The following is a 26,615-nucleotide window of genomic DNA, read 5'->3' on the forward strand; positions in this document are numbered from 1 at the left end:
AAAAAAGGGGAACTACTTAAAATTGCACTAATAAATGGGCTCTTATTGTGAGCCGGTGCGCGGATGTAGTGGTATTTGTTTGTTGCATGTTTGTTGGGTAAGGTGTGTAATCGAAATTTATTAATTAGAATTGAGAATAATCCCAATTTTAAGTCTTACAAAGGTCCAAGCTACTTTTTTCAAGCTAATTTTTTTGGTTACCTCGTGTGACATTTTGACAAGTTATATCGAAAAATTAAATTTCAATATTGCGTCTTACATCTCCCATTTCGCATACGGCTCACATAAGCCCTATTTATTCTTTTTACTGTATTTCCAACCCTTATAGAAATTTATACTTGAGTAACGCCACAATTTATCACTTATTATTTCGAGTAATTAATCACTTTTATTCGAATTACTTAAATTACTGTATATATTATAGTATTGCTAATACTCCAAATAAGTGCTTCATTGGGAGCGAGGGGCGGTAGTGCTAGTGTTAAATTGCTACAGAGATAAGGAGCCTGGAAAGGATTAATTGTAAAAATTTTCAAGTAATGAGTAATTGTCTTTTGGAATAAAGGTAATTGATAAAACATGGAATTAAAATAAATTTTGGAAACTGTGTTATATCACCATTTAAAATCGTATTATTTCAATAAAAAAACATTATGTTTATGTTGTTTGATAAAACAATATAGTTTTTTATTATTAATAAATTTTATATATATATATGCATATATGTAAAAATATTCTCTCTCTCTCTCTCTCTCTCTTCCTCTCTCACACACACACACACACACACACACACACACAACGGGGGCCACATCTCTCAAATTGCGTTCATGATCAATTAGCTGGATCGCATCAGGGGCAAAGTCTGTGGTAATTAATGTCAAACGAATTTAGCCTGGACTTGCACCAGGGGCAAAGTCTTTTGGTCGAGTCTACGAAATTTAGCACGGACTCGAACCAGGGGCAAAGTCTTTTGGTTCAAGTCTACGAAATTTAGCACGGACTCGAACCAGGGGCAGGGGCAAAGTGTGTCGGTAAGGGGCCAAAGTCTATCGCACGAAGATGGCGGTCTCTTCTTTAGGCAGGCCCTTTGGCGATCTGTCTATTAATCTGTGACACCAGAGAGAAGGATGAGAGTGGTCATTCCCCTCGATTTAGCTGCAACCGGAATTTCAAAGCGCCTCTATGTGCACAAAACGTGCACATTGAACTACGTAGCCATGTGCACGATGCTCCCGAGTGGTAACAGGCTATGTGCACGGTACGTGGTTCAATTCCGTGCTATGTGCACAGATGAGCGCCAGTAACACGTAGCTGTTAAAGGAGATGAGTTCGAGACCTCGCAGGGCCAATTTTTTTTTTTTTTTTTTAGTACGACTATATTTGTCAATTTAATGAAATCCTTTTCATTATTGTGGATAAAGAGATAAAATGCATTTCTCAAGCGTACGCGAGAAAATCGAAATCAAAAATAATATAATGAGTGCCGTATAAATACGTATGGAATAGAGCGTTATATCGAAGAACGTGTGGCGTAGCGTTAAGGGGGCTAGACACGTACCGTCGAGGTTAGAGGTTCGATTCTCAAGGAGTGACTTTTTTTTTTAATATTTTTTTTATTTTAAATAAAATTTTTTTTTACCATAAATGTAATTTTTTACACAAAATAAATGTAAATAACACGATTTATTTACTTATAACACGTATATTACAAAAATGCATTTTTCTTTGCCTCAAAAAGCCGTGAAAAAGCCGTCTGTAGAATAGCTGTATGCGATAGGAACTTGTATGATTATCTGTTTAATTAAAAATTATCCGATTTATGTCGTGTTTGGTGTCGTTGAAATCGCAAAAATCTCAATAATCCATTAATGTTATTTTCGAATAGATAAAATGCAAAATAAAGGTTTTGGTTTTTTACTTATAAGATGTTTATATTTGTGAATTGCCATGGATGGGGAAGCCGAAGCCTATTGTTCGAGAGTTCGGAACGTTCTTTGATCTCGATACTCGGGCGCTCGGGCCCGCTTATCTTTTCGAGCTCATCTCACAACTCGTCGTGTGCGAGAGAGAAAGCGAGACTGCGAGTATAGAGCGAGCGAGAGGACCTATCATCAAGAAAGTTTCGAAGTCTCCAACAATAGGCTTCCCCATCCATGGCAATTTACAAATATAAACATCTTATAAGTCAAAAACTAAAACCTTTATTTCGCATTTTATCGATTTGAAAATAATATTAATGGATTAATGAGATTTTTGCGATTTCAACGACACCCAAACACGATATAAATCGGATAACTTTTATAATTATATAAGTTCACATACTGCATACAGCTATTCTACAGACGGCGTTTCACGGCTTTTTGAGGCAAAGAAAAATGTATTTTTATAATATACGTATCATAAATAAATAAATCGTGTTATTTACATTTATTTATTTTGTGTAAGAATTACATTTTATGGTAAAAAAAATTTTATTTAAAATAAAAAAATGCCACTCCTCGAGACTCGAACCTCTCAATCTTCAATCTCGACGGTACCGTGCTTAGCCCGTTGCCGCTACGCCACACGCTCTTTAATGTAACGCTCCATTCCATACGTATTTATACGGCACCCAGAATTTTTAATTTCGATTTTCTCGCGTACGCTTGGGAATTGCATTTTATCTCTTTATTCTACAATAATTAAAAGGATTTCATTAAATTGACAAATATAGTCGTACTAAAAAAAAAAAAAAATTGGCCCTGCTAGGTCTCGAACTCATCTCCTTTAACAGCTACGTGTTACCGGCGCTCATCTGTGCACATAGCACGGAATCGAACCACGTACCGTGCACATAGCCTGTTACCACTCGGGAGCATCGTGCACATGGCTACGTAGTTCAATGTGCACGTTTTGTGCACATAGAGGCGCTTCGCTTTGAATTCCGGTTGCAGCTAAATCGAGGGGATGACCACTCTCATCCTTCTCTCTGGTGACACTATGGTGTCAACACTTTGTTGACTTGTCAAAAAACTCCAAGAGTGAATTGTCAAAAGCAAAAAAATTTTGCTTTATTTTTCATATCATAATATTTGCTTTATTATATTATATGCATTATGACGTATATAGTATAATGTATGTGTATAAATCCTGCAACATTTAAGATAATTACGAAGTTTAATTAATTATAATTACTTTGTGTGTACAACAATAAGTGACAAGAACGATGTCGGCATCAGAATCATTAGCAATTGTCCAATCGAAATTTGTCTCTGGGGAGACTGTCGTAACGGTATTCTTTTTCTCAACTTAATAAATAATGGATATATAATTATATAATATTAATTAATCATCATGTGGATTAATGGCAATCAACCATTGATCAAAACCCTTAGAAATTACAGTCAGTTATAAATAGTTGTCATCAGTAACAGTAACTTGATATTATTATTAAAATCATATTGTAGGCTACAGAAGCATCCTTAATACAAGGTTGGGTAAAATCTTCAAGATATATTGCTCTTATTTACAAAGGCACGACTCATGCTTTAGCAATATTTCTTGCTTCAAAAACACCTCCACAAGTGTATAGTGATCTTACTCTAGAAGGAATATTACCTATTGATCAAGATTTTAAGTGTGGTATAGGTATGTATTGAGATTTTTCTGAGATATTAAATGTTATTAATTTTACTTAAATTTGTGCAGTTTATGGATATTTAAATAAATAACTCTTTAGCTGTAATTGAATCTCATCAACTTTTTATTATTAAGATACCAATGGAGATACACAAGATGGTCTTGATATATATATGAATATTACATCAAGAAAACTTCGTCTAATATTTGAAATGAAACTTGGAGAAGCAACCAGCTCATTAGTATCAGAAATATTTCGTGCAATAGAAGGTATATATGTGGATATTATATATACAATACATAATTCTTATTCAAAAATTATTTGTCTATAAAATAAAATAATTATGATTTTAGTATATCAGACAGGTAAAAGTCCTGCAGTAGAATTTTCATGGATTGAGAAGCTAACAAGAAGTACAAGAAATTTAGCTTCTACTGATAAAGATACACAGGATGCCGATTCTGTAAATTAACAAAAATTAATGTTACACAAATATGTAAATTGACTTATAAAATTTCAGGCTTTATAAAAATATATTATTTTTCTAGTTACTCAATCTGGAAAGCAATGATTTAGTAGTACGAAGGCAATGCTTTGCCTCGGATAAATCCCCAATAGCTGCAAGAGAATCAGTAGTACGTTATCAGATGGCCTGTAAAGAAGATGATTACACATATAGCAAAACATTTCGGTTTGTTGCATTGCATTGTTATAAAAATTTTATTTCACATATTCTTTTATTTGTTTCAAAGATATATGCTTTAGATTACCATTAATAATTACAGTATATTGACTTGTACATGGAATGTCAATGGACAACCACCAAATGGTATTAAATTAGATCAATGGTTGAGTACAGATGAATTGCCACCAGATATATATGCTATTGGATTTCAAGAATTAGATTTAAGTAAAGAAGCATTCCTATTTCATGAAACTCCCAGAGAAGAGGAATGGAGGTATATTATATTAAAGATAAAAGTATAGTGTTACATAATGCATGCACATATACACAAATAGTATTTAAATATTAATACAGCCACATATATACACAGAGAAATTAAATATATATAATAATATATGAAAATATAAGAATAAAAATTCTATTACAGACAAGTAATAGTTGATTCGCTTCATCCCGGAGGTGTTTATGTCCAAGTTGCTCTTGTCAGATTAGTAGGCATAATGCTACTAGTATATGCACTTGAAACTCATATGCCATTCATTGAAATGTATCTACTGATACAGTAGGAACAGGCATTATGGGAAAATTGGTGAGAAAATTTTTTACAATACTTCTACAATGCTTAATTCAATGCTTTTAATCTTCACACTTGAATACTTCATTGCTTATACTTATAGGGTAATAAAGGTGGTGTAGCAGTAAGTTGTTGCATTCACAATACGTCCGTTTGTTTTGTTAACGCTCATTTAGCGGCGCACTGTGAAGAATTTGAACGACGTAATCAGGATTATGCTGATATTTGTGCGAGATTATCTTTCACAAAATATGTTCCACCTAAAAATTTTAAAGATCACGAGTAAGTTTTTTGTATATATCATACATTAGTTATAAATGCACACACATTAGTTATATATATATATATATATATATTTATATAATTATATATACAAATTATGCTATAAATGTTATTGCTTATATTAGTTTATTATTTCAAATTTATTTACAACTTATAATTTGTGGTATATTAAATCATATTAATATCACAGTCAGATTTATTGGTTGGGAGATTTAAATTACCGGATAACAGATATGGATGCTACAGTGGCTAAACAGTACATTTCAGAAGGCAACTATAGTCCTATCTTAGCATTAGATCAGCTTGGACAACAACGCAAAGTAGGACGTGTGTTTCAAGGATTTCAGGAAGCTGAAATTAATTTTAAACCTACATATAAGTATGATCCAGGTACTGACAACTGGGATTCCAGGTATTTTTAAAATTTTATTAAATTGCAATTTTTTAAATGTGTGATATAATTATTAAAAATAAAATTTAATAACACATGATTTTCTTTTTATATGTGCATCTAACGATATAGTGAAAAATGCAGAGCTCCGGCTTGGTGCGATCGAGTATTATGGAAAGGAGATATGATTAAATCAATTAATTATAAAAGTTATCCAGAATTAAAGATATCTGATCACAAACCAGTTAGTGCAAGTTTTGAGTCCCAGGTAAATGTACAAACAAAAATTGTTTTTTTCTTTTTTTCTTTCGTTTTTTATGATATATTTTCAAAGGATGATATATACTATTATGTATTATACTATCTAATCTTTTTTTCTTTCCTTTTTTATGATATATTTTCAAAGGATGATATATACTATTATGTATTATACTATGTAATCTTTTGAAACAGATACGAATTATAGACATGGTCAAATATCGTAAAATACATGAGGAAGTCATGAAGAAACTAGATAAATTGGAGAATGAATTCTTGCCTCAAGTGATGGTCGACACCACAGATATTATTTTTGATATTTTGAAGTTTCTCGAACCTAGTAGTAAAGAACTCATTATTGCTAATACAGGCCAGGTAGAGAATATAAATAAAACGATTTATATCATGTTATATTATACTACTAAAATATATGCACGTATCTGTATTTTTTATTTTTTGCAAATTAGGTGCCAGTGCAATTTGAATTCATAAAAAAATTGGACGATACAAATTACTGTAAGGATTGGTTGCATATAGAACCCTATACAGGTTTTATAAATCCAGGTATATATTTATCAAATTTATGCTTTGTTGAATATTTCACGTTCTTTGCATATTTTAATTATTTATTTTTTTCTCTTTTTTGGTCATATATAGGTGAAAAGTGCGATATTAAATTGGAGGTATATGTAGACAAGAAAACTGCATGTAAATTAAATTCCGGTGAAGATAAATTATATGATATTTTAGTATTACACCTCGAGGGGGGTAAGGATATTTTCATTACTATAACAGGTATGTTACATATGAAAACTTATTACTTTTACATTTGCTAGTTCTACAAAATAATTATGCAAATCAATGATACTTTTCAGGTACTTACGAGAGAAGCTGTTTTGGCTCCTCTATGGAAGCATTGGTTCATATTTCAGTTCCAATTAGAGAAATGCCTGTTGGACGACTAATAGAATTGGTTAATATATATACAATTAAATATACATATCTACATCAAAAATTGTTATACATCTCCACTATTCTAAATATTTGTCATTCTAATTTCAATATGTATTTTTATTCAATTCGAAACTATAGGAGAACAATAAAAATCCATCACAAGAACCATATCCAGTACCAAAAGAAATATGGCACTTAGTGGATAGGCTATATCGACACGGTATTAAAACTCCAGGACTTTTCGAAACACCAGGACTTCATAGTGAAATAATAGCCATTCGAGATTGGTTAGATGAATCGAGTCAAGATCCGATGCGTATCCTTTTCATATTTTAAAATATTACACATTATATTATATATCATTATTCCTTAATATATAATATATTAATTTTTTTCATCATACATAGCTGGTGGAATACATTCGGTAGCAGAAGCATTATTATTGCTTTTAGAGTCCACAGCTGAACCTTTAATACCATACAATCTTCATAATGTTTGTCTATCTGCGGCAACTAATTATTTTCAATGCAAACAAGTAAATCAAATTAAAAATTCTGACTTTATTATAAATAAGACTATGATTAAACTAAAATCGTCATATTGTTTCATTTACAGATTGTGATGCAGTTACCTGAAACTAGAAGAACAGTGTTTCTCTATATTAGTTCATTTTTGCAAGAGTTATTAAATCATATGCAAGATAACGAACTCGATGCTAAGACACTCGGTAGTTATTTTTATATAAATATATATTTCATCTATCATTTTACTTATTATTTACTCTACACTTTTTACACATTTTTAAGTGTTTGATGCATTATTATATTATTTGCAGCCACATTATTTGGATCAATATTTTTGAGAGATCCACCGAGGAGCAGAGATGATCGTCATCAAAGAAGTCGCGCGACTCAAATTACATTTGATAAGAAGAAAGCTGCATTTGTTTATCATTTCCTAGTCAACGATCAAAGCGATTTTATATTGGGTCGATAACGTGAAGATCCAAATTTTAATGAAATCCATAATACTAACAATATCACTTCAGCAACGAGTTTTTTAGAATTTTTAAATAGAGAAAAGCTGAAAAATATTAGATGTCTAGCTAGCAATTTTTTAGCGCTTTTTATATCAACATAAAAAATTGAACACATGCTTCTATTATTTGCTATAGAAGCTACTTTTCATAGCTACGTAAACAATTCGGTAGGTACATGTCGTAGATAGCTTAAGAAATTATGTAAATGTATTAATTCTTAAAAATAAATTATTTATTACGTGCACATAAATATAAAATCATATTTAATTGATAAAACCATTCTCTGTAATGAATTTATCTAGTATACATTAATATATAATTTTTGTAGCAAACGAATAAACGCATGAGAATATATAATTAAATATCAGACACTTGCTATTACTCTTATCAATCTATTTAATGAAGTTTTCCTTAAAAAGTGTAATAACAGGATAAAATAATGAAATCTATAAATATTTATTGGCGTTTTATTAAAAAAGTACAAAGTAAATAATAAATAATGTGTTGAACTTTTTTTTCATAGTAAAGTTGTACAGATTAATATAATGAACAATAAATCACTATTTTATTAATTTTAATTATGAATTTTTTCCTGTAAATTATCAAAATTTGTTAATTAATCCTTTATAAAATTATTTTACATAAAAAAAAATATAATTGATTTTGAAGAAAACTCACATAACCATACAATGATCATTTTCTATATAAAGAAGAAAGAATAAAATACATAAAGTCACACATAATTTTTTCTTTAAGCTAATATAAGGAAAAAAACCAAACTCAAATCAAATTAAGCCTTGAGACAAAACACTCTTTTATCGCACTTTAGAAATGATATCAATAATTCTGAAATTTCTAATTTACAAAATTAATACAACAGATAATTTCATTTATGTCTAAAAATATCTAAGACATACGATACTTAATTATCTAGTCTCGTTAATAATTATATATGCAATGAATATAGAATTCCTTTTTTATAATAAAATATATAAGGAGATGAGCTTATTTTTTTATAAATTATTAAATAATCAATTTAAATATTTTTCCTTTTTTTCTGGCACTTCGTGAATCGCTAAAACTTGATTGAATAAACATTTATAAGTCAAACAAATAACCAATTTTAGAATTTTTGTTATAAATCATTATCACTATTTGGACAGTTACAATAAATCGATAATCAAGTTTCGTATGTATTTACATATTATTCGACTTACAGTATTTCTTTTTCAGATCCAGAGATATATATTTTCAAAACTGAAATTTATCTGTCGGCGCAGTCTCCGTTACATTAAATTCAAGATGCCCATCAGCATTCTCTTTAGAAGTAAGTGTTGCTTCTTCACCATCCTAAAAAAACATTTTTTTTTAAAGAGAAAGTAAAAAAAAATTTTTATTGCATTTATAATTCATACACATCATGGCTATAAAACAGAAATCTCAAAATTTTAATGCACAAAATTAATCTATTAGGATAAAAAATAGATCTAAAGCACAAAAAACTAAACTAGACAAAATAGAAGTCGTCACTGATTATTTTCTATAAGTTATTATTACATTAGTTAACTTATTACACTAGTTTTGGTTTGTAAACAAAATGTTATGTATTACAAACCTTTTCAGAGAAAAATGTATCAATCATAGCCATAGATTTTTGATAAACTTGTTCATTCTGATGATGTTGCAGAAGCTCTAATTTATCTAATCCTCCACATTCTTCAATCATCATAGCAAGTCGATCCACTTCTCCCATTTTTTGAGCAGCATGCAAAATATTCGTTAAGCCATCTAAGACGACAATAATAATATTCCAATCTTTTGTTTCCAATAAATTGCAGAAAGGTGTCAATACACCCGCCTGTACTAACTGAGCCAAATTTTGGATTGTCCCACCCGATGTCAGATTAGTTATAGCCCATGCAACCTCTTTTTGTGCTTTATAATCCCCCTAGGAAAATATATCAACATTTATTAATAAAATTCTCTTTCAAAAGTTTGTTGAAATAATTCTCTTGGCTGATTATTTCCTTATTTTCTATGCATAAACACACTTACAAATTGAAGAACCTCTATCAATACTGGTATCAAACCAGCATTTATCACATGTTGAATCTGATCCATGTTACCAGCTGTAATATTACTGATCGCCCAAGCAGCTTCCTTCACGATATTAGGACGTTGATGTCGCAACAAAGCACCAAGATGTGCTAATCCTCCCGCAGAAATTACAGCATCCGTTTGAAGATCATTACCTGTTACTATATTCCCAACTGCACGCAATGCTGGAGTAAGGACAGTTCCTTCTTTTGATGTCAACAAATTTACGAGTTTAGGTACAATGCCAGTTTCTAATACCGCTTGTATTTTGTCATTGGAACCATCAGTAAGATAAGAAAGTGCCCAACAAGTATCAGCTAAACATAAATAACAACATAAATACCTTCTTCAGATATAGAGTTCACTAGTATAATGCAAATATAATGCAATAAAACATGCAAATGTTTTACCAAGCACATCTGTATCTGTATTGCTAAGTAGACGATGAAATACTGGGAGAGCAGGTTTGATCAAATCAAAGGGTGGAGGTGGATTCTTATTTCGACACAAATTAGATAAAGTCCAAACAATGTTGCGCATGAATGTCACCTGTTATTGAAAATATTATTAAAATATATTAATGTATTAGAAAAAAAAGAAAAAAAAAAAACAAGATTTCAAAGATAAGAGAAAGTCAATCCTGTGATATTCTTTGATATTTTTTGATTTTCGTTTGATATTTTTTTCTTTTAGCTATTAATATATATTTTTTCTAAGTTAAAATTTTTTTTTGCATTATTCTTTCATTAGTATTTAGGTAATAATACTAATACTGTTAAAGTGAGCAAATCAAAGTAAAAGATGAAACACGCAATATAAGAACAAAAGTTTTAGAGAAAAAAAATCATAAAATAAAGAAAATTGATATTTGATAGTGCTATATATGTCAAATATATTACATACGGAAGCATCAGGTTTAATTAACTCAAGTAAAAGATTTAGAGCGTCGTGTCTAAGAATAAAATCGCGCGCATGTGGTCCATCTCCAGCTATATTTCCCAAAGCCCATACTGCTTGTTCTCTAACATAAGGTGACGTGGACTTGAGTAGTTTCACCAACTTTGGTACAGCTCCATTCTTTATAACACTTTGTGTTTGTTCGGATGTACCCGAAGCTATATTTGTTAATACCCATGCTGCTTCAAACTGCAAGCGAATGCTAAGCACAAAAATAAGAAAATTATTTTTACATTAATACACAAAAATCAGTTATTACACATATACATACTTATGATCGCAATCCAAGAGCTCAATGCAACGTGGTACTATGCCACGCTGTATAATATCATTGATAGGAGGATCTTTTTCTCGACTTAATAACTTTCGACAAGACTGTGTCGCTATCATTTGTGTTGTTTCATCTGATGATTTTATACCTTCTACGATTTCATCTATAGAAAGTTGAGGCATAGGGGGAACAAAATTTTGGTCCCATACAGTTAATGAATCTTCTTCAGTATCAAGGTTACGTCTCTTTAATAACTGATCATCTTTTTTCGCTTTACGTAACACTACTGACAATGCATTCCTTCTTCTTCGTGCTTCCTGAAAGATATATATATATGTCAAACATTTTATGTATAAAATGTTGAATCAAATAGTTAAAATATTCTTATGTACTCTACATAAAGAATGAAAACAAAGTTGAATAAGATTTTAATATTGTTAAAATAGCAATGAAATCAAGAGGTTATATTTTAATGTTGCTATTTTAAAACCTTTTGAATATTTAAGATACACAAATTTAGAAAATAATTTTCTTCACTTACTTCATGTTTATTGGTAAATTTAAATTCTGCCATACGCCCATGGCCTTGTTTTTCTCGAGAAGGCATCTTTTTGTCGCTGTACATAAATGGACTGAATATATTTCGATTTTTTTCGAAGTTATAGTTGGCTCTGCTGTTTATAATACGAGTAAAAAAAATATAAAATAACAAGATAATAATGATGCAACATATTTAAAAGGAATAAACCGGGCAAAATACATGTGAAAAGGTCATGAATTTTTACGAATTTTATACAGATTCGTAGATGATTTAAAAACTACATTTTATTTTCAAATTTATCCTAATCATAACGGTTACAGGCGAATGATTGCACGTGTCTTTTGTATGAATCTTTTTAATACAGGGAAAAAACAACTTGCATTGAACATGATTAATATGTTACCTGTATACAGATTGCCGAGAGAAATTGCAATTTGAAATGTATCCTCCCTAAGCCAAATCACAGTACGATTAAATCGCAAATTCGCATATAACTTTCTCAATTCCCTTCGTTCGTCCTTCTGGTAATAAAGAGCATTCATACGACCTGTTGCTACTGTCAAAGATAAAAAAAGAAAGAGATATATTGCTGTTTACAATTTGCCTCCCGAGAGAATCGTCAGCCATTCGATATGGATTCGCGCAATTTGATTGGTGGACAATATTCCAACGTTTAGATTTTAAATTGTGAAGTGACCCTGTCACAGATTAATAGACGGATCGCCAAAGGTCTGGATGAAGGAGAGACCAGTATTTCTCACTGATTTCAGCGCCATATCGTAGTAGTGGTCAATGCAGTAACTATTAATACGTTCCCAAGATAAGAGCGTCTCATGCTCATGAACTCATCCGGCGGCATGTACGAGATTTATCTTTTCGTAGCGTTCGCGTATTTCGGAAAGGACAGAATTTTATGATGTTATAAATAAATAAATAAATAAATAAATAAAATATTAACCTGACCTATTATAATTATTTTTTAATAAATGTTTCATTATTATTATCATCTAAGTCTAAGTCGTTTAATTAATTTTTAGTTTTTTAATAATTAATTTAATTTATTCTAATCATTTTAATATGTGAAAAATACTAATACGTATACGTTTTATAATGAATTAATATATTTCGAGAGTCGAATTATATATTTTTAATAATATAAAAGTGTTCAAAAATTATATTTGACTTTTAATTTTAATTATTTTAGCAAAGAGTTCCGAAATCTCTTACACACATAATAGGAATTTTGTTCATCCATATAATTCGCAATTAAGTATATATGTTAATTATTAATTTTAATAAAATACAAAATTAAAATTAAAGGTCAAATATAATTTTTGAACATAAATATATTTAATTCGTTATAAAACGTATACCCGTGATAGTATTTTTCTCGTACAAAAATAACTAGAATAAATTAAATTACTCATAAAAAAATAAAAAAATAATTAAATAATTTATATTTTATATGATAATAATAAAACATTTTATAAAAAAAACAGATTCAATAAATATAAGTATATATATAACATGTACTTATATTTATTGAATCTGTTTTTTAATAAAATGTTTTATAAGCTTAGAAAACTTGACTTCGACGTAACTAGCAAATTTTATTTAATTATTTCACGACGGTTTGACGTAATAAAATGTTTTATTATTATTATATAAAATATAAGTTTAAATTCTTTAATTAATTTTTAATCTTTTATGATTAATTTAATTTACTCTAATTATTTTTGTACGAGAAAAATACTATCATGGGTATACGTTTTATAATTAATTTAATATATTTGTGTTTAAAAATTATATTTGACCTTTAATTTTAATTTTTATTTTATTAAAATTAATAATTAACATATATACTAAATTGCGAATTATATGGATGAAAAAAATCCCCATTATGTGTGTAAGAGATTTCGGAACTCTTTGCTAAAAAATAATTAAAATTAAAAGTCAAATATAATTTTTAAACACTTTAATATTATTAAGAATATATAATTCGGTTCCCGAAATATATTAATTCATTATAAAACGTGATATTATTTTTCTCACATAAAAATGACTAGAATAAATTAAATTAATTATTAAAAAACTAAAAAGTAATTAAACGACTTAGACTTAGATGATAATAATAATGAAACATTTTATTAAAAAAAGATTCAATAACTAGTAGGTCAAGTTATAATTTTTTATTTATTTATTTATAACATTATGAGCTATTAAGCTCATCATCTCGTTCGCTCTCTGTCTTGCTTTCATTCGGCAAGTCACAAACGATATATGATACTCGTATGTTCCTACTTCAACTCTCGAGAATCTGAAACAAACGAAACTCGTGTCCAATATACAGGGTGTCCGGTAACTAACAGACCAATGATTACAAATGGATTCTTTGGTCAATTTGGGATCGATTTTTCCTCAGCGAAAATGTCGAAAAAGGTCATCATTTTTTACAACTTTCCAATCTTTGTCATTATATATCTTTATAACTAAGCCTTAAATTAAAATTTTATTATAGTAAACTCTACCTGAAATTAACTGAAGAATGTAATTATGTTAGACTTTTAACTCCAAAACGTTTAGTTTTCAAAAAACCTATTTTTTTCAATCGCTTATAACTCGAAAATTATTGACTTCTCTACATTTTTGCTAAGGAAAAATCGTCTCCAAATTGGCCAGAGAATCCGCCCTTAATCATTGGTCCGTTAGTTACCGGACACCCTGTATATATTATATAAAAGTGTATAGCACGTCAGAAGCTTGTGAGCTTACAGCGATAAGTAAAAACAATTGCGTATCTATTTCATTGCGTTTATCTGTTTAAACGCGCGCTTTAATTTTTCCAACGTTTTTGCCTGTTTATATTTTAAAGGTCCTCTCTTCTAAAAATCTTGTTTTAAAGATCCTCTCCGCGAGCAAAATTCGAAAACATAAATTATTTAATATTTTTACTTTATTATTTGTAACTCCTCGGTAATTTGAAAATTTTTCTATTTGAAAATTATTAATTTTCTATTGACAATTAATTTTATCACAGACTTTACTCTTACTCCCATTGCACTTTCGTTTGCGGTTTTCAGTATACGATTTTTTATCGTAGTTACTGAAAATTATTATTGTGAATTATACTTGTGCAGTGATTTGAAGAATTTACAATTTCGTTGAAATTGTTGATTCTTCAAAAAAATTACGAGATTCGCGGAAATTGCGTGCTTTCTTGGCATTTTCCGTTCGCGGCAGGCGGTTTATTTTTGATTGTTGCAAGTGTTTTTTTTTTTTTTATTAAAATAGATAATAATAATGTAAAATAAATCACGATATTTGACAGATGTGCATATATATAGAAATTGTAATAATAATAATATTATATCATAAAATTGTAAATTGTTTCAATTTTTTATAAACTGCGATAAAAGATTTTACATTTGGATAAGAAACTGCGGTAAGTAAAAATATAAAATTCTTGAAAACGTACCAAAAATATTTGATAACGTAAAAAGGTGAACTTTGAAAAATAAGGAACTTAAAAATTGCACTAATAAATGGGCTATATGTGAGCCGTGCGCGGATGTAAGGTGTGTTATATCGAAATTTAATTAATAGAATTGAGAATTAATCCCAATTTTAAGTCTTACAAATGTCCAAGCTAATTTTTTGTACCTCGTGTACATTTTTGAAAGTTATATCGAAAAATTAAATTTCAATATGCGTCTTACATCTCACATTTCGCATACGGCTCACATATAGCCTATTTATCTCTTATACTTTATTTCAACCCTTATAGAAATTTATTACTAGTAACGCCAATTTATCAATTTTATTTCGAGTAATTAATCACTTTTATTTCGAATACTTAAATTACTGTATATTATAGTATTTTAAATACTCGAAATAAGTGATTAATTGGCATAGTGATAAATTTCTACAAGAGAATAAGGAGCCTTTAAATTCTTAATGTAAAAAATTTTAAGTAATTTTCTTTAATAAAATTTTATTAAAAATTTTTGAACACTGTGTTATATCACATTTAAAATCGTGATTATTTCAATAAAAAAACATTTTATGTGTAAAAAATATATTTTTTATATTTAATAAATTTTATATATATATATATATATATATGCATATGTAAAATATTCTCTTTCTCTTTCTCTCTCTCTCTCTCACACACACACACACACAACGGGGGCCAAATCTCTCAAATTGGTCTCATGATCAATTAGCCTGGATTCGCACCAGGGGCAAAGTCTGTTGGTAATGTCAAACGAATTTAGCCTGGACTTGCACCAGGGGCAAAGTCTTTTGGTCGAGTCTACGAAATTTAGCACGGACTCGAACCAGGGGCAAAGTCTTTTGGTTCAAGTCTACGAAATTTAGCACGGACTCGAACCAGGGGCAAAGTGTGTCGGTAAGGGGCAAAGTCTATCGCATGAAGATGGCGGTCTCTTCTTTAGGCAGGCCTTTGGCGATCTGTCTATTAATCTGTGACCCTGTGAGATATATATTTACATATTTTAAATAAAAAATTACGCTTTATTACAAAATTGAAATAATATCACAAATTTAGTATAATTCCAATATTAAAAAATATGGCCAATTATATTGAACTCAATTAAAATTCAATGATTTTTTATCTTTATCCCTTTATTGTGTACTTCTTTATCTATCAGCCAAAGAAATTTAATTAAATTTTACACACATATATGTACACTATATTGTTCATATATAATATCGACTCATATTTATAAATATATATAATTATAAATATATATTACATATATCTATATATAATCTCTTTCGCTTATATGTTTATGCAGAAGAAATAAAAATAAGTGAAAAATCATTTAAAAAATACTTTTCACTTTTTTTAAAAACAATAAAGTTTGCAATTGGATTATTATAAACTTTATTTTCCTAAAAAAAAAATAAAAATCATTTTTCTAATTACTTTTCTTATATGAAAAAGAATACATGAATATATTCTACATATAATTATATATATTTTTATATGATTATATATAATATATACTATGGACAATTTTTTTCCTTGGTATATATATAAATTATAGAAATATATATTCAATATTACAAATATCATTTAATTAACGATTTTATATTTTAATATTAAATTTGTCAAGAAAATACCTTATGTGCTTAGTATAATACTTTATTAAAATGTGATGCATTCTTTAATAATTTATAAAAATACAATATACACAGTACAGAAATTCTATACTATTAAATTCTAACAATAGTAACCAATGTTAAGAAATATATAATATTTAATATTTATTATTACATTGTGTATCAATTAATTCAGTCCATATTCAGTCCACAATTCAAGTAGCGCAATATATAAGGTACATATTATATGGAATTAAGTATATCATTTGTAATATACAAAAGATATTTCATAATATTGTATTGTCTTGTATATATTATAGAATTTATAATCTTTAATAGCTTAATATTTATATCTTACAAAATGAGTTGAGTATAACCCGCACATTAAATATTATGTGATGAAAGTGTCAGAGAAGGCACTGTAAAATTTAAATAATATTTATATAACAAACTTTGATACAAAAAAAAATGATTGTTTTTCTCATGTAATACAAGATTCCACTGTCTTTTTGACGGCATCACGAGCATACGGTATATATGACAAGGAATACCATGTCATAGCTAGTGACTGAATAATTATAAATAAGAGAGCTAAACCAGGATTGTGCAACTGAAAATAGAAATATATTATAAACATTTTCAGAAAGATATTAATAATAGGAAATAGAAAATACTTACATATAAAGCTGCAAATAATGTCAAAGCAATAGTGGTAAACACTAATATAGTTGCAATCAATCTTGTTGACGCAAACATCTTCTTAAGTTGATTGAATGGACCCATTAAGAAACATGTGCTGCAACACAGAAATTAACATATTGAATATTTAATATAAATAATATGAAATGATCTAATATCATTGTTGTAATAATATCAATGTAGCATACACTCTGTTATTACCAAAGTGTAAGAATCATACAATTGTGTAAATATAATTTGCATTTTACCTTGCTAAAGAAATAATATTGCCTAGAGTGTAGAATACAGCAAATACAGCGAGGCCTTTCTGTAAGAACAGCGCAAAGGATCCAAGAAACGAACATAATATGCCTACAATGAAGCAAATTGCAAAACCTTTTATCCTGGTAGACCAACTTAATGTCGTTTGATCCATAACCTATGTCAAACAGAGAAAAATATTAATCTTCTAAAATTTTTCATATAAAATAACAACTCATTATAATTATATGTAATGTATGCAGATGTTGCAAGTATATATAAAATATATATATACTTGTAGCAATGCTTTATTAATTTACCGTGAAATCCGTATCAACCTTCCATCGTTGATCAGATGTAAGCATTTAAAATAATAATTTTTATAAGTTTATGTTTATATAGAAATGTATATATCAAACTGGATTTTCATAGAAATAATATATAAAAAAAGTAATTATAATTAATGCAGCCAGTACTGATACTATAAGAAATGTAATTACCTGTGTAATAATACCACTCTCCTCATCGCATCGTTCATTGCCATTTAGGGCTCTTCTTAATTTATCCATTTTTTTAATTCAATAATGACAACGAATTATGTAATTATTTTCTCCAAAACTAAAATATCGAATTCATCAACATAAATTTACTGATATTATTCAATATAAGGTTATAAATACGAGGTTATATAGTTGAACGAAACATTTGCGTTTCCTTAACAAACTTCGAATTACACGTGTCACTTTGATTTATCGAGCAAATAATCTATACATATGAATTTTTAATTGTGGAAATTACATGCGCTGTTATATTTTGTATATACGTGTCTCGTTTACTTTCGTAAGAGGTGTGTTTGCTATGTAATTTGAAGACACTTTTCAACTCTCATAAGGAGAAAAAATAACTGGAAAAATTTGCATTGACGATGTTCTAGACAAGGGTCGAGCGGAGAAAGGGGAGATATTAATTTACGATTTACGTCATTATATTACACACAATCTGCGAAACAAAGAGATAATCATTTCTCTATATATAACTTGATGACAAATTTCTCCAAAATATTTAAGAAAAATATATATGTGTATATAAATTCTTGTACAAGAAAATGAGCATAATTCCATATATGGATCTATTTTATATATATATACATAAATTAATTCTTTAATTATTTTAACCCTCTTGGTTTAAACTAATTAATGTTATGTTAATTATAAATTAAATAATATGAAATAGTAATAGTATATATATATACATATATTTTCTGTAGAGATTTTAATATGTATATTTGACAAATTAATCCATAAAAAAGTATATTACATGTATTCACAATTATAGGTTCATTTCGTTAAAAAAAATAAATAAAAAAAAATAAAAAGAAACTGTCAAAAATAAATTGATAAAATTGATTAAAGGAAAATGTTAAAAAAACATTTTTCAATATTATATATATTTTTTTAAAGTTGAAAAAGAAATAGAAATAGGTATATAATGACAGAAATATGCGAAATACTAACCCAATTTGTGCCAGTATTAAGCATCAGATATACTCATTAGCGGTGTTAATTATCAATGTTAATTAGCGATGCTAAAATAATAATTAATTATCAATAATAAAATATAAATAACTATTGTACAGTATCACAAACAGACTGATAGGTTAGGAATTTGGCGGGCTACAGGCTGCAGACGCACGATAGTTTCGGTCGCTACCGCTACGTTGCGCAACGAAACAAGCGATTCTCGTACGTGAAATTTCTCAAATAGGGTATATAAGACGTTCAGAATCGTTGCAAAGTATCGCTTCTCGGCTCTCTGAGCTAAGATCAAAGTGTAGTATCTGTTCTTATCAGCTTAATATCTGATACAATCCCCATAGGGGATTCAGAATATTAAACTGATTTTTGGAACCGGGCGGGTGACCGGAGCTTGCTCCGACTCTGCCGCGGGTCGGCCTGGCATTGCAGTACCGCTAGGAACGGCCTAATAAATTATCCAAAAAATAAATTCGTTAGCTAAATTAATAACTAGAATTTTATAAACCGCACAAAATAGTAAAGATAGTATTATACGTTGTTCGGAAATAACGAAAAAAATCGATATCCGGCTACGCGTATATAAATCTAATAGCAATACTCAGACATTTTAGTAGTATTATTTTATTAATTTTATATTAATTTTATTTGAAATATCGTATACGTTTGAATTATATTCAGACTGGAAGTGTGGGACAATATTTCAAAATACAAAAATTCTCAAATACTGTATACACATCATATTGCTCCTTGCTTTTAGATTATCATAAAAAAATATTAGTTATTAATATTTGCTACGCGCGCGAAAGCTCTCATTTTTTTTATCTTTGACTACTATAATTTATATAATTTCTGATTTACTTAAAAATGATTTACTTGTGTGTGATTTGCTATGTATTAATATATATTATAAAAAATATATTGTAAAAAGATTTATTACACATATATCTATACATAATTCATGTTTAAAATATATTTGTTTAAATATAATAATTAAAATCTAGAGATGTAATTTATTGTAATGTGTTTTCAAGTAACAGCAATCTGAGATCATAAACCTGTAAAACAAAGATATATATGTATATAATGTGTGTGTACACGTTTATAACTATTATAAAATAATTGATAATAGTTAAAATTTAGTATGTTAATTAACATTAATAGCTATGTTTGTAAATTAATAATTATAAATTTGTTATTTTTCTTACCTATACAGTAACACTGTTAAGGGAATAGTACTGGCATGCCATAAAGAATGAGCATCGAAGATCCAAAAGATAGGAGGAAAATCTGCCAATTCTAACAGAGTCACAAATACGACCAATGTATTAAACCAACCGATTAAGTACACATGAGACAACTTGTGATTAAAATACCACCACAGCATTGTTATCGCAAAGGTTGTCAAACCTTAAATCATAACAATTTCATGTTTAAAATAATTTAGTATAATTATTTAATATATATTTAATATAATTATTTTACTATTAACTAACAATGTAAAATTTACCTATTGTTATATTAAGCATCATATTATAACCATAATTAATTTTGCCTGACCACAAGTGTGATAAATGTATACATAAAATACTTAGATATCCGCAAGTTATTATAACAAATGCTCTATTCTTCTTGTATGTTATCCTAAAAAATAATCAACACATATATTAAATTTAACATTATATATTGCAGACTAAATTTTTGTATATTTCTTAAATATTATATATTATTATAAAATTAATTTAAAATGTTCCATAGTTTTGAAGACTGTGGACAAAAAAAATGAAGCTATTGCATGTTACCTTAAAAGCATGCAATATAACAGTGTAAGTACCATACTGAATGCGCAAGAATAGTCCATGGCTTCTGTAAATGGTCTATCTCGTGAATGAAATACAGTGGACCAAAACCATCCATTCAATCATATCTGTAATAAAACTATAGATTAGTTTGAAGAGTGCTGATTGTTAAAAGTCATACATAGAAAGATTAATATGACTAGAATTACAAAAATTGACAAATATCATTGCAGAACAATGGACAGTTTTCTTGAAAAAAAATATATTACCTATAAGATGCATTAATTTGCAGAATTTTAAAATGTAAAGTTATTTTTTATTTATGACTTTGGTTATCAAATTGGAATTTTCCTTAAAACGAATTTGAAGCTGATATTTGTTATCTATTGTTAATTATGATTAAGCTTTTTGGCTGTAATTATAATTTAAATCTAAGGTGAAAAGTCTATTATATGTGAGACACTCTTGAATATACTTACAATACTGAAATATTTCCAAACATAAAACATAGGGTTGGTTCTATCTGCTCTTCTTTTAAATTTTTGATACATTGACCAATGTGCATAAAAATTTAATACAGAGAATAAAACTGAGGCAGGTTCCTGACATCCAAATAGACGGATAAATGGCCACTACAAATGTGAGAATGACTCTTGTATTATATATATAAATAGAATATAGAAAAATAGAAAATAGAAATATAGAAAAATAGAATGTTATAAATGCTGTAAGAGCAAAATTTTGTGCAAGATTAACATATACAGAAATCAAGATATTACACGAAAAATATTTTATATAAATTTATTTTATAGAAATAAATATTCTTCTATGTGTGGTTATACTACATATTTTTGTTTCCTCAGACTATTAACGTTTACACTCAAGTTTTGTTATATGTATAACAAACCATATATGATAAATATTTTTCTGTAATGTTTCAATTTTCTGTATAACATGATTCTTCATTATAGCATTTAAATATATTCTTATAAAATTATATAGTTTTACATTTTACTTACTTTTCCATGGAACTGTGGTATTTTTAAACCATGAGATACAAAAGAGTCAACGGTCCTCCATGTGCAAGTATAACTGCAATCTTCTTTGCAGGACCAATGTAGCAAAATTAATGATAAAGGAGGTTGTTCCTTAAAAGTTGTTTCTACAACATGTTGTAAATATATCTAATTAAAAACTATATCAAATATAATTATCTCTAAATTCTTCTCTGTATTATCGGATGTACAGAAAATATTTTTATATGTAGAAAAGAATATACATAGCTAAAGCAACAAAACTTTATAAATTTGATATATTTTCAGTAAATTTTATATAATATACACACACACACACACACACACACATATATATATATATATATATATATATATGCAAAATAAAATTTTTTCTTCCAATCGATAAATTGTTAAATACTTTGAATATATTAAGACTTTAATTATAACACTAATTTAAATATTAATTAACCATAACAACGAGAAAAAAAAAGTACAAAATCAATTGTTACCATTTTTGCAATTCCTAGTGAGACACGATGCCAGACATTGCCTGTATATTTGTGATTTGTCACCTATTGAACCAACCGTATTTCCAAATAGGAAGACTGGAAAAATTAACAGAAGGATCCATGCCGACTTTGACATGCCAATACATCAAAATCATAACCTAACCAAATTGAAACTGACAGCAATCCCTGAAAACTGCTTGTAAGCACATAGAATCGCAATGCGCATGCGTTGCAGTATATCGCGATATTTTCTCTCTCTCTCTTTTAAAATGATGCTATGTTCATGTGTGTGGAAGAAGATAGAGAAGCAGATTCGAGGAAGAGGAGGGGAAAAATTTCACGCATGAAATATACAATATGCGTCATTCTTGATGATCATTTTTAGCACGAGAACGTGAGATTACGGCAAATAGTAAGGATTCTATCAAGAAGGAAGATTGGTATTTTGTCAAAACGCGAGGAAGGGAATACCAGATGATTCGCGCGGCCGTTTAGAGAGACAAAGAGAGTGAGAGTGAGAATAATGAGATATGCGCTTAGGAATAATTGAGGAGATGCGTAGGGGCGCGATAGAAGGATAGAGAGAAACACCTGTTGGCTAGCTGTCAACCGAGTCGGCCCACCTGTCAAACGCGATGGCCCACCTGTTCAAGAACCTCAGCAACAGTATTTGGCATGCGTTTCACGCACTGCAGGCCGATGATGTCAACACAGTGGCAAAGTCGAAGTTGAAGGTAAATTTTTTAGAAGAAAATTTGCCGAAAGAACCTCCAACTCAGGCTACATCGCCTGACGATTCCTGTCAGATCTTATATCACACATTTTATTTTTACATCAGATATGTATCCTCTCACAATCTGATCTGCCCACAGGTGTTGACAGCCAATATCGGTACATTGATGGATTTATATGGTGTGGAGAAAGGTCTAGAACATTATCGGAGTACACTGAGCTTGACATTTGATCAGTATATGTATTATTTACAGAAAGAGGTAAGGCATTTTCTAACAAAAAAAATCATTAAGATTATTTTTAGATGCATAATATTTTAGAGAATAAATGTTTTTCTTTTATTTTTTCAAGTTATTTTATATTTTTCTCTTTTAATATTTGGTTTAAAATATTAGTTTTATCTTTACTGCATTCAATTTAACAGAATTGTTAAATGTTTCAGGTATTTTCTTCTGTAACTGATGCTACCTCTATACACACATTGAAAAGACTGGAAGAAGGAATAGATGAAATCTGTTGGCTGGTCTGTAAAAAGAACTATCTGGAAAGATCCCATCCAGTCTTTGAAAACCATAGTGTTTATCAATTATTTAGAATTTACTGTTTGCTAGCTGAGACAGATCCAAATGCAACAGATTTTCATCTGGTTGGTAGTTTATTCCATTGTAAACAAATGCATTTCACTATTAGATATTCAACATTATATTTGTATTATAGGTAACAATGCATGGTGACGAGGTAGCACGAATTGCATCTCATCTGGCAATGTCCTTGGGTTTACAATGGGATTCTATGGACTTTTCTGCTCTATCAGCAGCTATCAGAATGTTTAAGTAATATTTCACGTATATAATCAATAATAAAAATACAAAGAACATAATTTCTTCATAAAAAATTTTTCGAAAAGGTTTTCCACATTCCTGGCGGTTCTTGAATCTAAATATAGTGGTGGCAATACCTTGGACACTGTGGCATTAACAGAAGCTATTGATGATCTATACCAAATTTATGTGGAAAATGTAGTGAAAAAGGTTGGTCAAAATTTCAAGTAAACTAAGAAAATTATTTTATAAGAGAATTTGTTATATTACATATATTCAGATTATTTTTTACTATTATAATTATTTTTACTGCACAGGGTTATTTGATGAAAAAAGGTTTTCTACTGCCAACACTGCGATACTTTTGGTTTGTACTGCGCCCTGGTGAATTAACATATTATAAGGATCCACACCAAAAAGAACCATCTGGGTTAATATTATTGAATGCTAACTGTTGGGCTGACTCTGTGGCAAACAATGGAAAGCCTGATAGAAGATTCGTTCTCAGCACACCTGAACACAGATGTATAGAGCTAATGGCAGAGGATCACAAAGGTAGGCTGCAATGGCTTGCAGCATTGCAAACGGCCATTCAGCATTCGGGCGAAAAAAATCGGCTATCAGAGGAGTTTGGCTAATCAAAGAAGATCTTTGCGACAAGTAAGATTTGCAGAAAAATGAATAAAAAAACATTAATAGTTTTAGAAAGAATTTTTTTCCAAACGTTTTGTTATTGCTACTAGGCTACTAAACAAGAAAAAGAAGAAACCAAACTGGAACTTCAGCATGAGAGACAAGCTAGAATCGCTGCTGAAATACAAGCTCGAAAATTAGAAGCTTTGTCAAAAGAGGAAAGTGCCAAAGTTCAACAATTGGAAGATGTTAAACAGAAACTAGAACTGTTGCTACAAGAAGAAAAACAAGCTCTACGTGATGAAGAAATAGGTAAGAAGAATATTATGTATTTAATTTATATCACAATATGTGCATGTTTTTTGTAAAGTTGTATAATTTAAATATATATTACAGTACGAAATTTGCAAGCAAGGGTACTACGTGAAGAATGGGAAAAAAGAGAACAATTAGAAAAACTGCAACAGGAACAGCAAGAATTATTGGAGATGGAGAAGATGAAAAGACAGGAATTTGAACAAAGTCAGCAGAAAAACGAGCAGCAATTACATGGTATAAGATCTAGAATATAAAAAAAATATTTAATTGTTTTGCATATATAATTAAATATTATTTTCTAATTATAATTATAATTATAATATTTAATTATAATATTTTTTAATATTTTTTTAAATAATTTGTTTTACTCTTTCTTGTTAATAGCTTAATTAAATTTGTGTATGTCAGAGGGAAAGAGAGATAAGGAGTAAAAGCTTCATTAAGCTATATATTAATTCAAATTTTTTAAAGTTTAATTTCAGTTTTTAATGTATTTAGTTTTTATTTTATACATTTTAATTTTATTTTGTTCATATTTTTATTTTAAGATTTTGTTTTTATTTTATATTGTTATTTTTAGATGCCGAATTACGACTTCAACAACTGGAAATGGAAAGGGAGCATTTGGATGCTGAGTTACGTGTTGCACGCGAAAAAGTGAAACGCGCTGAAGAGGCTCAAATTCTACTGGAAACGGAAATTGTGACACGTCCTTTAAGAGGAAACGAAAGGATCAGACGTACACAAAGCTTCATACCAACGACGAATGAACGACCACTTTCTATGGAAAATATCGATAACAGGCTATGACATTGCAAAAAAATATTTGACACGCATTTCGTCATTGAGAGCTTAAAAAATCAATGCATTTATATTATCTGACTTGCATTTAAGTCTTCCACCAAATAGAATAATACAAAGAGCTTATACACAGAAAAAATGTTCTCTTAGAATTTACCCTGAATTCATGGTAATCATGGTGAGACAATATGGTATTGGAGGAATTTTATAAGTTTTTCTGATTAATATTTACCACAATAAAAATATGAATATCTACCACAATAAGATATAAAATATACTCGATTAATTTTATTATGTACATAGTAAAATTTACTACGTATTTATTAATATTTTTAATTGTGGTAAATATTAATCAGATACTCTTATAAAATTCTTTCAATTTTATCCTACCATATTATCCTACGATTTCCATGATTTTTCAGGGTAAATTCTAAGAGAAAATTCTCTCCGTGTAGAAATATTCACTATAATATAGTTGCAGGGCAACTATGCTATATCTTTGTGAAGAATACGAAAATCTTCATGTGAGCTTTGATTAAGATTTTAAGATATGATGGTTTACCTTGCCGATACCTTGCTGCAATTTTAGTAAAAACGTATTTAATTGCATATACAATACAAATGTTGTATATGCACATATTTTCTTGAATATTTTTCATTATTTCTCGAATAAAATCATTGTCCCGAAAATAATGTGACATTTACATTTTATAAAATAATTAT

General features: G+C 28.8%; 5 protein-coding genes, 1 long non-coding RNA gene and 1 other non-coding gene across 15 annotated transcripts; 3 read left to right on the forward strand and 4 right to left on the reverse strand.

Moving 5' to 3' along the window:
- Positions 1–2,950: 2,950 nt before the first annotated feature.
- Positions 2,951–8,086, forward strand: LOC114945615 (inositol polyphosphate 5-phosphatase OCRL-like). The gene is given in 19 exon segments (XM_085486374.1): positions 2,951–3,271; positions 3,447–3,627; positions 3,754–3,888; positions 3,973–4,082; positions 4,168–4,310; positions 4,405–4,578; positions 4,732–4,844; positions 4,847–4,893; positions 4,982–5,160; positions 5,351–5,572; positions 5,684–5,819; positions 6,005–6,184; positions 6,277–6,373; positions 6,467–6,604; positions 6,685–6,782; positions 6,902–7,079; positions 7,171–7,298; positions 7,379–7,490; positions 7,599–8,086. Coding segments are annotated over 19 exon segments (2,598 nt in total). The 5' UTR covers positions 2,951–3,205; the 3' UTR covers positions 7,760–8,086.
- A 506-nt stretch (positions 8,087–8,592) lies between these two features.
- LOC114945606 (importin subunit alpha-like) lies at positions 8,593–12,390 on the reverse strand. 2 transcript variants are annotated; one of them, XM_029321871.2, is made up of 8 exons: positions 12,072–12,390; positions 11,669–11,744; positions 11,128–11,444; positions 10,803–11,058; positions 10,310–10,448; positions 9,858–10,216; positions 9,418–9,750; positions 8,593–9,152 (listed from the first exon to the last, which is right to left on the reverse strand). In XM_029321871.2, the coding sequence occupies exons 2-8, from the start codon at positions 11,732–11,734 to the stop codon at positions 9,054–9,056; spliced, it is 1,569 nt and encodes a 522-aa protein (XP_029177704.2). In that variant the 5' UTR covers positions 11,735–11,744; positions 12,072–12,390; the 3' UTR covers positions 8,593–9,053. The 2 variants fall into 2 exon arrangements, with proteins under 2 accessions (XP_029177704.2, XP_029177702.2); XM_029321869.2 differs by having other exon boundaries at positions 11,669–11,801.
- Positions 12,391–13,786: 1,396 nt separating this feature from the next.
- LOC146721700 (uncharacterized) lies at positions 13,787–16,149 on the reverse strand. Its single transcript, XR_014925538.1, has 2 exons — positions 15,905–16,149; positions 13,787–13,985 (listed from the first exon to the last, which is right to left on the reverse strand). It is a non-coding gene; the product is annotated as an uncharacterized LOC146721700 (long non-coding RNA).
- Positions 16,150–16,932: 783 nt separating this feature from the next.
- On the reverse strand, positions 16,933–19,416 carry LOC114945612 (vesicle transport protein SFT2A-like). 5 transcript variants are annotated; one of them, XM_029321880.2, is made up of 6 exons: positions 19,246–19,416; positions 18,232–18,349; positions 18,052–18,069; positions 17,740–17,909; positions 17,471–17,588; positions 16,933–17,402 (listed from the first exon to the last, which is right to left on the reverse strand). In XM_029321880.2, exons 2-6 carry the CDS (start codon positions 18,298–18,300, stop codon positions 17,274–17,276), a joined length of 504 nt encoding a protein of 167 aa, XP_029177713.1. In that variant the 5' UTR covers positions 18,301–18,349; positions 19,246–19,416; the 3' UTR covers positions 16,933–17,273. The 5 variants fall into 5 exon arrangements, with proteins under 5 accessions (XP_029177713.1, XP_029177714.1, XP_029177712.1 ...); XM_029321881.1 differs by lacking the exon at positions 19,246–19,416 and adding an exon at positions 18,568–18,730; XM_029321879.1 differs by lacking the exon at positions 19,246–19,416 and adding an exon at positions 18,530–18,730.
- Positions 19,417–19,527: 111 nt separating this feature from the next.
- Positions 19,528–19,720, forward strand: LOC114945617 (U2 spliceosomal RNA). Its single transcript, XR_003822436.1, has one exon. It is a non-coding gene; the product is annotated as a U2 spliceosomal RNA (small nuclear RNA).
- Positions 19,721–20,180: 460 nt separating this feature from the next.
- LOC114945611 (GPI-specific phospholipase A2-like PGAP3) lies at positions 20,181–22,806 on the reverse strand. 4 transcript variants are annotated; one of them, XR_014925544.1, is made up of 7 exons: positions 22,588–22,806; positions 22,082–22,224; positions 21,542–21,694; positions 21,103–21,201; positions 20,774–20,907; positions 20,472–20,673; positions 20,181–20,321 (listed from the first exon to the last, which is right to left on the reverse strand). XR_014925544.1 is itself a non-coding variant. In XM_085486377.1 (7 exons), exons 4-7 carry the CDS (start codon positions 21,178–21,180, stop codon positions 20,264–20,266), a joined length of 477 nt encoding a protein of 158 aa, XP_085342503.1. In that variant the 5' UTR covers positions 21,181–21,190; positions 21,542–21,694; positions 22,082–22,224; positions 22,588–22,806; the 3' UTR covers positions 20,181–20,263. The 4 variants fall into 4 exon arrangements, 1 of the variants encoding a protein (XP_085342503.1); XR_014925545.1 differs by having other exon boundaries at positions 21,066–21,190; positions 22,588–22,805; XR_014925543.1 differs by having other exon boundaries at positions 21,066–21,201; positions 22,588–22,805.
- An 81-nt stretch (positions 22,807–22,887) lies between these two features.
- LOC114945610 (differentially expressed in FDCP 6 homolog) lies at positions 22,888–26,613 on the forward strand. Its single transcript, XM_029321876.2, is given in 11 exon segments — positions 22,888–23,321; positions 23,460–23,579; positions 23,762–23,965; positions 24,037–24,152; positions 24,227–24,350; positions 24,458–24,748; positions 24,750–24,800; positions 24,884–25,085; positions 25,170–25,325; positions 25,672–25,887; positions 25,890–26,613. Coding segments are annotated over 11 exon segments (1,611 nt in total). The 5' UTR covers positions 22,888–23,222; the 3' UTR covers positions 25,922–26,613.
- The last annotated feature ends 2 nt before the right edge of the window (positions 26,614–26,615 follow it).

The sequence above is a fragment of the Nylanderia fulva genome, unplaced genomic scaffold (genome assembly GCF_048542155.1).
Source record: "Nylanderia fulva isolate GAGA-0341 unplaced genomic scaffold, ASM4854215v1 Scaffold429, whole genome shotgun sequence".
NCBI lineage: Eukaryota > Metazoa > Arthropoda > Insecta > Hymenoptera > Formicidae > Nylanderia > Nylanderia fulva.